This window comes from Topomyia yanbarensis, chromosome 3 (genome assembly GCF_030247195.1).
Source record: "Topomyia yanbarensis strain Yona2022 chromosome 3, ASM3024719v1, whole genome shotgun sequence".
NCBI lineage: Eukaryota > Metazoa > Arthropoda > Insecta > Diptera > Culicidae > Topomyia > Topomyia yanbarensis.
This window is the reverse complement of record NC_080672.1, coordinates 165,795,778-165,810,470: the sequence shown is the minus strand read 5'-3', so window position 1 is coordinate 165,810,470 and position 14,693 is coordinate 165,795,778. Positions and strand designations below refer to the sequence as shown.

Sequence of the window (14,693 nt, the reverse complement as noted above, 5' to 3'; positions counted from 1 at the left end):
TATTATTTGTTATGTGTACGTTATTTGTAAAAAAAAACTACTTTGTCACAATTTTAATTATAGATTGAAATCGTAGGAGCTATAATAGTTCCGTTTCGATATAGTTGCATAGATTCGATTTCTATGTAATACTGCTGGCAAATAAACTAATTTTAGTGTTTATACTGTGTTTCAAAATCGTCCAATTCTCGATTGCAAAAGGGTACAAATGTAATAAATGTAAAAATCAATCTCAAGAAACGACCAAATGGATTCGATAGCGAGACAAACATTCAGAAGAAGATTAGACCTTTCTGAGCGCACACGGCGTCTATGTACGGGGAACGTGCCATTTGAGCCAATATATTCTGATTCCTGAGCGCACTGTTGCTAGAAAAAAAATGTCAAAAGTATTTATCTATACTGCTATGCAACGAAATTAGGTAAAAAAAAGTAATTCTAAATGATAGAGAAGTTCAAGTTTTTAGTTTGGCAGGGCATCTGCAACAGTGGGTGAACCAGTAAAACTTCATACCAACAGGAAGGTACCCCATAATATCTACCAGGAGATTGTTTAAAGAAACGATTTAAGTACAGTCATAATGTACTCTTCCTGTTCTGGCCAAATTTGCCTTCTCTTACTACATCACTGGTGTTTTGCATGTAACAAATAATGTCTATATTTAACCGAAAGACCCAAATTCACCGAATTGTCCGGAGCAACGTCCTATCATGCAAAATTGAGCTCTCGTGATGAGAGAGCAGTCCAAATATAAACTATTTTTGAAAGCGCTTGTTACATATCAACAAATTATGTATGTTAGGATAGAACAGACAAATGTCCATATATCTGAGAAATATTTCATTTCTTGGTTGAATATTTCAAGAAATCTATATGTTTTAGGCGTCCAGATTTTGTCGTGAACAAGCCTTTTTATTGCCTATTTTATCTGACATATATGCGTCTGACAAGTCGGACTTATTTCATTCAAACTCCAACACGAAAAATTCTATGCATCAAACAGATTGTTATACTAACTCTGAAATTGTACTAGATCATTACACACAGAACGTTAGTTTCCAACAGGTTCAGCTTTGATTGTTTCAGATTGTAAGAAAATTTAACATTTTTGTGTACTGGAATTATTACCCGATACTTGAATACTCTGTTCCTAGAAAGCCAATTTTATTTGTTGAATCAAAACCTCTGAAAGATGGTGTCCGACAAAAGATTCGTTTGAAATTTGTTTTGAAAATTCACACTATAGATATATTGAGAATGCAAAGACCGTACGAAGCATTGCACAGAGGAGTAACTTACTATAACAAATTCCTGGGCAATAACAAAATTTTTTTTTTCGATTTTTTGGTTCGTTTTATTTTATACATACCTAGAAGCCTACTGTATAACGTGGCAAAATTATGAGTATGTCGAAAATTGTTAAGAATTTTTGCATGGATGGAAAATGGTGATATTTTAAGGGGTTTTCAATCATTTTCATTATGTATCCAGCAATATCGCTTTCTAGTGATTATGACTGTATTAAATAAGACAATATTATTACAAACACAACCATGTGTATAACTTCAGCCTAAGACTAACTGAAAATAGTAATTTTGCTGAGCATTGCACCAACTTTAAAAAATACGTTTTTTAAACATTTTATTTCAAACTAGAATGATAAAGAAGTTCTATTAAACGGCGAGATTCTGTAAAGTTTCTGAAGAAGGATTACAAAACAAGGTTACAGCTATCCGAAAAACATTCTAACCTATCCGATCTTGTCCGATCCACAAATTCCAAGCGTTTTGAAAATATTGAAATTTTTACTTATTTGGGGTACACCGAAATGCTGCAGGGCCAAAGACTATGTTTAGAAAAATGTATCTCTATGAATACGTGCACGGACGTCCCTTCCCCTCTCCCTTTTTGACTGATCATTTGTTTATGCAACTAGAAAAACAAATATATTCACAAAGATCTCCTCGAGATTATTAGTATTAATATAGTGCACTGATAGGTGGATAGATGCCAAATTGTCCCAAAAACTAGTTATTGTCTTTTTTTGTTCATATTAAGGCATAATAACAACAATAGCAGCAGCAGGCTGCCTTCATTTTTTAGTTTTGTGATTTTTCGTCGTTTTTCGTTCTCTGGATTTTATATACACCCTGCTGCTGATAATTGAAAAGCTGGTTTCCATTGTTCCATTGGAAACAACGTGGAAACAGCGAGTGCGTCGTAAATGTGAAAAAAATCTGTGAACCCGCCTGTAAGCCTGTACTCATCATCACACGTTCAGGACGTCAGGAGCAGAGGACTCGAATAGTACGGAATACTCAGATAGAGCAGGACTAAAAGGCTTTTAGTCGGCACAGATCCTATGTCTGTGAAGAAATCTCCATCCAACTACCTGGAATTGCTAACACCGGATTAATATTTGTGCATTTGAATACTGTTCTTGAGGCATGAACAAAAATAACAGATCTGTGGTCGACGTATACAGCGCATGACCTTGAAAATAATGGTTAAAACACTACCTACCAGCAGAATACACAGAGAATGTGGTACCACGGTGGTGCCCGAGGCCTGTTTCCTTTGCAGGGTATTCAAGAAAATTTGGCGAGATCAATCCAATTTATTTATTTTTTTTGCATTTCGTTTATTTTACACGACTCATTGTGGTAACTTAACGGAGCCGTGGGTCTATTAAATTATTACAATATGTAAAAATAAAAATGAATTAAAAAAATATTATGAAGTATCCTTCGGGTCTCGTCCACGCAACTTTCTATTGCGCGGGGAGATCTTCTTTCGTGGTAAGGTACTATTTGTCTGCTCGCCTAGTGCATCTTGTGGGTTGATTAATTTTTTTTTTTTGTTTCCGTCTATGTCATCATCGTCTATGGTGTCTACATGTTCACGATCAGATGTTCCTCCTTTCTTATTGCCCTTACGGGTTATGAGAGTAAAGCTGCTGTCATTGGTATTGGATTCCTCGTCGATGGTGCTAAAGTTGATTCTGACGCATTAGATGCTGCTTTTATAGTTGTTATTATGGCCTGAACAGCTGCCACAAAATTGGTAATCGTTTGTGGTTCTGGTGATGGTATTGAAGTCTGTGTTTCAGATTGCTTTTCCGAAGATGTGTGGCGAATTGGCTGTGATGAATTCTCCTCTTCCGCACAAGGTGTTCCATGATGTGCCGTCTGGTTGCAGTATTTGCACGTAGGTGTCTGCCCTTCATGGGTGCATAGCGTGGTCTGTTTAATGTTAGTTCCATTATAATTGAATTGTATAGTCAAGTGGGAGGGAATAGGTCTTTCCACTCGCATCCTCACCACAAGAACACCGTTGGGAGTACCCGGGAAGAAGTTTCTCCAAGTATCAGGTGTAGCGGATTCCACTTCTCCGAATTGCGACATGTATTTTGTAATTGGTTCACGGGGAGTACGCGGTGATAAATCATGTAGTCTCACATCTATAAAATTATTTTCTATGTACACTGGGATCTTCATTTCAACACTGTCACTTTTAATCACGTGTTTCAGGTTGTTCTGTAAGGCGAACTTCTTTGCTTGGTCTAATGTGGTGAATGATATCAATACTGCACTGCGCAGATGATGATATTGAAGATAGGTGACGTCCTTTGGCCTAAGCTTCATGTTCACCTTCAGAAAATATTCCAGCTCACGGAGACTCGGTCGTGTAGAACAAAATCTCAAATCAACAACCGCTGTGTTGGGTCGAAGCAGCATCAAATTCACTCATGATGGTAGGAGTACATACAATGGTTCTTTTGTTCTAGACGCACTAACTGTCGTTCACTTTGCTCGTTTGTTACTGTTGTTTAGAGGGACTTTGGCAGATGTAATAGTAGATCGAACGGTTTCCTTTGTTCTTAAGACAATGTACACAAGATAACAGTACTGTGTTGTGGTTCGTTTTGCGCTGGCTCAGGCAGCGGCAGAATTTCGTGACCGGTGTCTTTGGTGGTTGTAAATCGACTGAATCCAATTTATTGGTATTTTTTAGTTCATTATATAATTCATACCATACCATAATTTTATATCCACATATCCTCTTCCCATTTTCCTTCCTTACTAACAAGCTCTTCCGTCCGTAATACCTTTGAAGATTGCGTGGGTTCCCCGCATCTTCTAAAGTAGGTATTCCACTAACATTTCCTTCCCTTTAGCGATCGTAAGGACATGGCCAGGTGTGCGGTGAACTATACCACATTTAGTATAAATCACTGTATCAGCCACCCATGATGAGTGCGGTTGTTTTTGCTATGCTATGCTAATAACAACAATAGCAGTAGCAGTGGATAATTTTGACCAGAATTCGACCCCAGTTACTCCTCTGTGCATTGGTTGGCTTATCTGACGGTTTCGGGAATCATGCAAGCAAAGGTCAAAATTCTGTTTCCCAGCCCATATCAAGCTGTTGGATGTACAATTCTTTATTAGTTTTAGATTTAACAGAGTAACTAAAACAGTTGGTTTTGTCCTATATATTGATTAAAATTAAAACCGTTGGAGAGTACGAAAAAAAAAATTATATTGCTATTGCAATTCTTAATATAAAGGCTTAAGTTGTATCAAACCGCGGAAAGGTTATGCAATCGTTCTAAACTCCATCTTTCTAGTTCATCGAGTATGTATATGGAAGCAAAAAGGCATCGACATCCTGAAGACATGATGAAGCAAAATCAACTGATATTGACATCCTCATTTAAATGAACTGATTTCTATGCGAGCAGAACATTTTTGTGTACAAAAATGCATTTAAAAACAACTTTTGTTTGTGGATAGGTGTTATATCTATACGGATACTGAAAGCTCTTTTCACGTGCTGTCGAAAAATGTAACCATTCGTGGAATAGATTACAAATCACCTTAAATAACACAAAATGCATAAAATTAAGAAAATTTACTTACTATGCTCACAACACAATATCGCCCACAACTTCTGAGGTACACAACAAGAGACAGCGCTATATGGCTAATGGAAAAAGAGAAAAGGGGACTCGGCCAACTTACCCAACTACCAACTAGCCCCGGGCTCCCCTAACAGACGTCGAGACAATAAATTGATACATTTCCATACCATCGCTTTACCAGTGCTTTCCTTATTCCAATTCTTGCTTTAGCTTGTGTAGTATTTCTCTAAAAACCTTTTCATTTATTTCTATTACTAATCCCTTGCTAACTGAATGTTGTTAAAAAAGAGCATATACGATATCACATATATTGCTATAAAGTTGAAAAAAAACTTAAGATAACATATTTTTTCCAATAACAGGACTACTTCAAAGAGCTTCGGATGTTTCGTTGTAAGCTACGAAGAATTAATTGAGGGATCATAACACTTGAACTTTTTTTTAATTTACAAATTACGCATTTTGGATAATTTGCTTCGTGCTTAGTCGAGCTGCACTAGTTTTAGTGAAATAGCTCCATGTGATTATGAAATGTACTCGATTAAACGGGTGGCGGTCAGATTATTTTCTCCCTCTTATTGCACTCAACTGGGTGGTGGAACTGAATTATTGTTTTTTTTCTTGTCACTATGCTGTTTTCTGTGCGTTCTCTCTCAGTAATACCTACAAGGACTAAAGGCTTATACAAACATCGATCCTTTTTTCTTTTCTATTTCGCATGTGTTTCCATCCACATCCATATTAAATACGCCGTGCTTCGATCGATCGTTCAGAAATCAAGCCGAGATGACACACACCTGTCGCGGTACAATATCCCTCCATGGCGCTCTTATCCACACCGTAGACTCGTGTACCTTTGTGATATCGAACGGTGGGACACAAACGTTCCACATTAAAGCTGCCAACGAAGTGGAACGACAGTCCTGGGTGACAGCGCTGGAGCTAGCCAAAGCCAAAGCAATGTAAGCGTCTTGGTATTAGTTGATTTTTGATAACTAGATAATGTCAGTACTATCACATTGTTGTCCTTTCTTTTCGCAGACGGGCGATGGAGAGCGATGAGGAGGAAGAGGATACTGCCGCAAACACGATTCCTAGCGAGGAACTCAACCTAGTTGTAAGAGAATTGTCTATTAGATTAGAAAATTTGAAGACATGCTACGATCTGATTACGAAGCATGGTGCAGCCCTACAACGGGCCCTATCGGAACTGGAATCCGGCGAAGATTTGGCAAACAAAACGAAAATAGTCAGTGAACGCGCAACGCTGTTCCGGATATCCTCTAATGCCATGATAAACGTAAGATAAAGCTATTAACTTTTTTATACCCAATCATTTTTTTTAAATACTGTATTTCTTCTCCCGCTAGACTTGTTCTGACTATCTACAAACGGCGCAAACACAGGGCCACAAATGGTCCAAGATGCTGCAGCATGAACGTGATCAGAAGCTTCAATTAGAACAGATGGTCGAGCAGTTAGCTAGACAGCATTCTCATCTGGAGCAGGCAGCGCATCGTCACAGACCGAGTGAGTATGACAAAAAATATTATGGCTATTTTCGACATACATAACGTCAATTTATCCTTGCGGTATCTATGTCACACAGAAACGCGTAACCTTCTAACATCTTTGAATCTCTACATCAGTGTTGCCACAATTAAATCTGTACCGGGTGTTGAAAAATCTTTTCTATCTGTACTGTTCTATAGAAAAATCTGTACCGGATTCTGTACCCAAATAATGACAAGGTTGCTTAAATTTTTTTTTCTTAAAGATATTTTTCATTCGGGGAAATCAGTGGCAGCGAGAAGTTGAGATGGGGCTGGTAATATCAATAGAATGCGAGAAACCTGCTTGCAGGAATTCAATTGGAGCATCTCAGAGTAAATGTATGCACTCCGAGAAGATTCTCTCGGCTTTCACTTAGACATCATCCCTTTGATTTGCTGGAACCAGGTTTCTCGACTCTCGCATTCTAATGTCATGTAAAAAAATCTGTACCATTCTGTACTTTTTTACAAAAATCTGTAATCTGTACCGTACAGAATCTGTACCAAAAATGCTTCAAAAATCTGTACCTTTCTAGATAAATCTGTACTTGTGGCATCACTGCTCTACATATTGATACAGAACTTTGCTCGCGACTAAATTGAATTATTTTCAATTTGGGCATTTTACTGCACATGCACTGACCTGTGGCAGGACCATGAGATGCAAAATACGTTCCCATCGTTGTACGAGTTATATTAATTGAATCGTCTGACCAAATTGAGTCATGAACTGAACTGATCTGCCTAGTGGTCGTTACATTATTTTGCTTGGTAAATTTTCCAATATTGGTATTTTTTCATAATCGCAGGTTCATCTTCACTTGTGTCATGTGCTGTTCGTCACTAGCGTTAACGAAACCGGCTCGCTTTAACGAAACCGATTAATATGACTTAAAATCATGAGTGGATCATATTAAAAATCATGAGTGGAGCAGGCACTACCCTATGCTTGAACGCCAATACTGCCACTTTCAACATAATAGTCCACTTACAAAAAACAGAATATCGATTTGACTTAGACTGTTTGAATTCATTATTCCTTTGAATGCATCGAATGAATGCAGCACTGAATGATTAGCAGTTAGGTAAAGCGAGAAAAATGTATGCATCGAAAGGTTATACAGAAATTGATAAGGTTGCGCGGGAATCTTCAATTCTATCGTATGTTTTGACAAGCGCTACTCACTTTTTTACCCCGCGTGCGAGCGTACAAGGAAACTAGAAAAAGGCCCAAGACCAAACATTGAGAAACGTAGAAATTCTTAATAATTCGAATACGATAAAGATAATTATAGTAACATCTAATGTAAAAACCGGTTTTAAGCCACCTAGCGGTGCAATTGTGCCTTTCTCAATCATGAACACGAGAATTTTTGCGTTGTTTATATTCATTATAAGCTTCCAAATGTATATATTACATTTTTATTATACACGACATGACAACTATATACAAGAAAAATCATTATTCGAGTTCTAAAATTTTGTAAAAGAAAAAAAAACAGCTACATTAATATGAAATTGAAAAAAGGTGCGAAATCGGTAAAGTCCCTAAGAGTCGATCTTTATAAAAAAAAATTTCGAGATAACATAAAATCTCGACGTTTTATGCAGTTTAAAGATGTTTGGCATCGAAAATACGAATTCGATTTCTGCCGGTTTAGTCTCTCTTTCCGGAACCATATAAGCGATCCGTACGATATTTTATAGACATATGTGGGGATATTATATTACATTATTGTGAAAATCGGCCCAACCATTCCCGAGAAACTGATGTGAGCTCGTTAATTTTGAAAGATGACCGCTTCTCCCGGGCACTTCCGGAACCATCTATGGTGGTCAATGTAGTCAACGAAAGTTTGGTTGGCCGTCGGTGACCTCGAACTGCAAATTTAAGTTGTTTGAGAGACATTTTGGCGAAATTTTTACCTTTTGCTTTGCTTTTGATCGCGCGCCACAACCTGTAACTCCGGAACCGGAAGTCGGATCGGGATGAAATTAAATAGCCATTTACGGGGGCAGCACCTTTCATTTTTGAAACTAATTTTGGTCTAGCCATCTCCGAGAAACCGATATGTTATTGTTATGTTATTCTGAATTTGTATTCTTCCGCCGGGGCTTCCAGAACCGATGATGGTGGCCAAAGAGACTTTGAATGGATGTTAGTGACCTAATACTACAAATCGAAGCAGTTGTGGTCATATTTTGGAAAAAAAATTTCACCTTTATACATTCATTGCAAAATTTATTAAACATTAAACGACATTTTTTGCGTGATTGTACTCATCACCCCGTAATTCCGAAACCGGAAGTCGGATCCATTAGAAATTCAATAGCAGTCTATGGGAACGTTGTACCTTTCATTTGAGACAAAGTTTGTCAAAATCGGTTCAGCCATCTCTGAGAAAAATGAGTGACATTTTTGGTCACATACACACACAGACGCACATACATACACACACATACATACACACGCACAGACATCTGGTATGGTATGGTAGAGGCTAGCACAAAAGTAAGCCTAGCAAGGAATGAAAAAGGTGAGCACACAAGTCAGCCTCGCATGGTATGTCAGAAGTGGGGCCTAAGAAAAATGTCCCACATGGGATGCCAGGGGGGAGTGAGGTATAATAGAGTGGCACGCGCAGACATTTGCCGAACTCGACGAACTGAATCGAGTGGTATATGTCAATCGGCCCTCCGGGGTTTTCAGAGCATTTGTAATACCTTTATATTAAGAAAGGCAAAAATATTTCTATTAATTGATTCGCTCTAAAACCTATCCGCGTCTTTAAATTTCATAGGTTTCGTTTCTCTTATAACATTTTCGTTTTTACTTGGTGCTGCCCCAATGTAGTGCAGATAAAGAAAATAGTCTGATTACACTCGAGTTTGAGTTAGGTGTTGCGTCGACTACAACGGTACAGTCCACTGTCGAACATGCCATTAGTCTTAAGTTTGCCGAAAATAGCCAAGAAAATCGATACAGTAGACCTTTGCGGCAATTAATACATATATAGCAACCTGATTACAAATAAGCAATCAAATTTATTGATTTTTTGCAAATTCGGTTCATCTGAATCTTCAAATTCAAACATTGATGTGGTGCGACGAATACCTCATTTGTAATCTCGTTAAATTAATATGATATGAATTTGAAATGCCAAATGACGAATTGTACATGGGATGATAGACATGACTACTAGGTGATTTACCCGTTGGATGATTTCTGACGTTCTATTAGATTCTTTACTGACACAGTTAACCTCACTTTTCTTGACATTTCGCTGGTACTGTTTACGTGGACTTAGAAAAGTTTATGGACGACTAGATATTCGCTCGAAGCAAATCGTAAAGAATTAAACTCCATGTAAACTCCAGTTCATTTGTGATGTCACCGTAAAGTATTCAATAGCTTATAATATTCACTAAAAAGAAATCTTCTCACTGTATACCTCTACACCTCATATAGCTATATTTTTGTCACTGTCGCTAGTGTTAATTTTGAAATCATATATTCAACAGTCATGTGTTTGATGCTTATGTGGGAGAAAGTGGTCGGTTGCTGGCTTTGGTCGGTTGTTGGCACCCCTATGTAGCTTTTGACAGAAACCAGACATGGACATTCTGATAAATATTATTTGTGTGTTATATTAGCATGATCTTTTTGTGCCGATTGCTGAAGCAAACAGACTCGAATGTTCTGTACTACAACCAATATATTTTTTGAACAAGTGAAACTCTACTTAAAAGTTTTTTTGGTGATTTGCTTAGTGTTACAGAAAAAAGTAAATCGATCGAAAAAGTATGCGCATTGAATATTTACGATGTGAATTTATTTTATTTTGTGATTCAAGATTAAATGGCACCGAAATGTTTGCCACAATTTTTTTTGATCAGTTTTCAAAAAGGTTTCTAAAATCTGTTGTCGGCACCCAAACATGGTCGGTTGTCAGCACCCCATTTTTTGTGGCAAATGCTCTCAATAACCTAATCAATATGGGTATTTTGGAACGGGCTTTACGAATAGATACCAGAGACCGATCTTTGACACCATTCTGAAAACCAGGAAGGCGACTTCCGGCTTAGGGTTTTACATTTACATGAAGAAAGCCCTCCTGGTCGTGTTTTCACCGCTAGGTAGCACTGTATCTACCAGATTGTCACGTCCAGATAATTTAGGGGGGGGGGGGTTACCCTGTAGCCCCTCCCCTTTGGCTGACTTCTATCTGATCTGTCTGAAGCTTTGGTAAAAAATAGACTGCCTGAAACTAACTCAACTGCAGTGAATGCAATCCGTCAATGCATTAGCAGTGCGTAATATTCGCACTAGATTTTCACATACACATATTGTGATTCTGATAAAGAATGATGTTCATAATACCTTTGATGGTTGTTGAAATGAATAAATTTCCTTTTCCCTTTGAATCTTGATGAATATCATTTATATTTTTCCATTTTTAGTAAATTTTCTTAATGTGCCGACAACCGACCACATTTTTCAAAATGATAAAAAATTATCATTTTACTAAATTGTTAATAAATTTTTTCAAGTTGACAGAATAAATTAAATTCTTTCGTAAGGCTTAGCTAAGGCCTCTAGCTTTCCACTGGTATGCTTATTCCCATATATTGTTCAATTGGAGTAATGTTGTGAGCCAAAAACATAAGTGTGCCGACAACCGAACACATGCCCCTACTTTTCACATCTATTCTGTGATCTCGAAAATTTTGTGTTATGAAATAATTTATTTGCAATGACTGCAGAGGAAAATTATTATCAATTTGCTTCTCTGCGAAATTATCGCTGTTAATGTTTCTTAACAAAATCTAAAAGTATGTCTTTTCAGTGTATTGTACGATGTATTATTGAGCCGTGTAATTATAAATAAGTTTTGGTCCTTAAACGCTGTTCGAAGCATATAGGAATCAGAGCTCTACAAAAATTATAATTTTTATTTGTCATGCAATTTCTTTTATACGCTATAATATGCGCATAGACTGCTCATAAATTGCTAATTTCCCAAAACAAATCTGCGTACACCGTCGCTGTAACCATAAACGCCAACCGATTACTTGACTCTCATAATTTATTCATAGGACACATAAGCCTCCGTTATAGAAATAATACAGACAAAACGTTTTTTGGCGTGTCCAAAGAACACAATTAACTATGGAAACGGTGGAAATGACGCAGCAAATAAATTAGTGAGCAGCTACTATGCGCCTTTTTAATCGTTTCGTATCTGATATAATAATAAGTATGGTTCATCGTATTGAGCTCAGCTTAGACCTTCATTTGTTAGCGATATTTAACATTTCCTTGTCATTTACATTCCAACCAATAGCTGCTGATATTCAGCGCGCTCTACGCGCTAAAACAGCATGAATAAGCTCATTCACTAACTCACCCATTCAAACAATACCGGTTTGAATATGAACCGAGTCGAAATACGCCACCAAGTTTTCGGTACATGTGCACTCTGGAACCAGCCACCATGTGATAAACAACCTTGAGCTCAGTACACAAATCTATTAAAAGTGATGAAATAATGATTCACAAGTTTATAGTTAGTAGTTATGGTCTTGCGTTCAACTGTAGTCCAGTGAAGTAAGTCAATCGTTCATTGATGGACAATGCCATCATTGATTCTATAAAGTAGGACCTGTTGAAACAAAAAATAATTCCGAGTACATTTTATAGCATCAAAAGGCGTGAAAGATTCCATCGTATCATTCTGTTCTCGAGTTTCGATAGCTGTCGCCGTTTAGCACCATCATCGTCGTCATGATTGCACTACCATCATCACAACTGAACTCTAATACACTAAACTGAATATGGCCGGCTTGAATGGTTATTGTAAAATTGAGCACTGCAACAACGTAACATGGGTTACTACATAACAGCTCATACATACAAGCAGACGAAGTTACGTGTAGTAGCAAATCACTCTCACTGTCGGTGAAATTTGTTATGAGCAGGTCGCTCCCACCAATTGGGTGTACTGAGGCAAATTGGAAATCTTGTTTACAAATGCGCTGAAGGACGATTTAATAAGGGACCTAAGCATACTTTTGTATCAAACGCCACCTGATTCATTGGTTCCCAGTTTCTTTCGCTATGGTTTAGGATATGGCAAAGTATGGTTCTCCCGAGAGAATAAAATAAGCGGTGTCTGGCTTAAGCAGTTACTGGAGATATATGAAAAGGCGGTAAATAATTTCAAGTTCTGCATAGAACCCTTTAGTCTTCGTCTAACCAAAATTTGTCTCAATATGCCGTGGATTGAAAGCGAAAGTTTGAGCCTTGGAGACATTTTGTATAGGCTGACTTTTCAAAATCCTAAGCTCTTGGTGAATACTTGGAGAACTATGATGGTCAAACCGACCACTGCAGGTAGACGCTTACTGTTTTGCAATACAGTATCTCTTTCGGGTTGCTCATGTATCTTGTTCTATTTGGCCATACAGCATTCCTTCGGAGTGGCTCAGTATCAGTTTTGGTTAATTTTGCAATGATGATTCATTGTTCAGTGAACTTGAACTTAAAGGCGGGCGTTCTTATCAAATAATGTTATAAGCGCCAGGAAAATTTCATAATGGCACTTCATTCATTTGTGAGTGAACACATGTCCTGCTTAAATCGGTTTAAACTGAATTTGAATGACACTATATTTTTAGGGGTGTTGTCGTTCTGTTATCTCAATCTCCCCTCGGGGGTGTTGATATATCCGTTCATCCATAAGAGTTTTGTATTCCATATTGCATATTATATATGGGTCGTTATTTTCCTTATTCCTAACCCTACCACTTCCCTAATCCTTCCCATCAGGAAAATGACGGAAGGACAAATCATGGTAAGGCACAAAGCTTCGACCAACATGGAGAACGTGCCATTTGAACCAGTCGCTACTGATTCCTGATGGTCCGATTTTATTTCACCTGATTTTTTTTCGGGCCACATGGATGGAAGATCTCGCTTCACTACTTCAAAAGACGATTACGCTGCACTACATGAAAAAAGAGTCTATAAGCTATATTTCAAGGTAAAAAGTGAATTAAAGCTATTAGTGCCGAAACAGAAAATCAAAGGATGTGCTGTTGAAATCTGATGATTTTCCCGACGCCTATATAAAAAAACACTAAGAATAAGTGGTATTTCAGTCAAAATCGAGATAAAAATAGGTTTTGTGATTTATAAACACGAATTTGAGTTAATATGCATTAAAATCAAAAAATAAAAGTGGCGATTCGAATTTGGCGGACTAAAATGTGATTACAAAAATTTTGAACAAAATGTTTCGTTAATCGCTGTTTTCTGGTTGATTGATAACTCATGATTAGTCTGCGACGCCAGATCCATCCATTTTAATTCTGACAAAATTTTATTTTTTTTACACGCAGGGCTTCTGCAGAAAGCTTAGTCAACACTACAAGTAGACTGACGCTTTATCCCATTGAGCTATCGACGTAATATTGTAGGACGTGGTGTTTTATATCCATGTTAACCTACAGGTTTTTGGAACCTTTGAAAATCCCTCGAAAATCCCTTGTTCAAAGATCGTGCAAGATGTTTTCATAAGGCGATTTTTTTCTATATTTTCGCCGACATAAAAGTTCCCAAACGATATTTTCTTCTTCCGATATTTGCTTGAACTGAATAATGTTCCCAAACATCGGCACTCTTGAAGTCCACTGGCGATTTTTTCTCTAGCGATATTTTATATCAGTGAAATTTTTATTAGAAAATCGGCGATGAAAAGATTCTTTTGTGAACATTGATATTTTGAATTTTTCCCAACACTGATGAGAGGTGCAGGCGAAATGGGTTCCAGACAAACTGTTGAATGTCACGTCTCCGCCGCAAGACCTGCAAGCTAAGCTTTCACCTAAGGTTCAACTGAGAATGCTTGGAGAAGCGGCCATATTGGAAAACGGAAAAGACAGTTTTCTCTCACACCGTTGGATAAATCTTCATGAAAATCAATCAGTAATACTCTACCAATGCCTCGAATACATTGCTTCATTTTAAGTAGGTGTTTTCTAACGGCGTGAGAAAAAAACTGTTTTTTCATTTTCCAAAATGGCTGCTTGTTGAGGCGTTCTCAGTTGAACCTTAAGAAGCTGAAGATAGTGATGAAGTTGCAAATCACATAAATGATGCCCTGCTCCATTTCAATGTCCTCGTAACCGGTAGTTTTCAAGTTCTTCGCGGACG

General features: G+C 37.6%; 1 protein-coding gene across 3 annotated transcripts in view; it reads left to right on the top strand.

The window, feature by feature from the left end:
• Positions 1–14,693, top strand: part of LOC131689054 (oxysterol-binding protein 1) — a 90,297-nt gene that overhangs the window by 53,799 nt on the left and 21,805 nt on the right. For all 3 annotated transcript variants that reach the window (XM_058973814.1, XM_058973816.1, XM_058973815.1), the window contains 3 exons: positions 5,699–5,887; positions 5,967–6,225; positions 6,296–6,455. In XM_058973814.1, the coding sequence (XP_058829797.1) occupies positions 5,699–5,887; positions 5,967–6,225; positions 6,296–6,455 (608 nt within the window). The remainder of the gene's footprint in view (positions 1–5,698; positions 5,888–5,966; positions 6,226–6,295; positions 6,456–14,693) is intronic.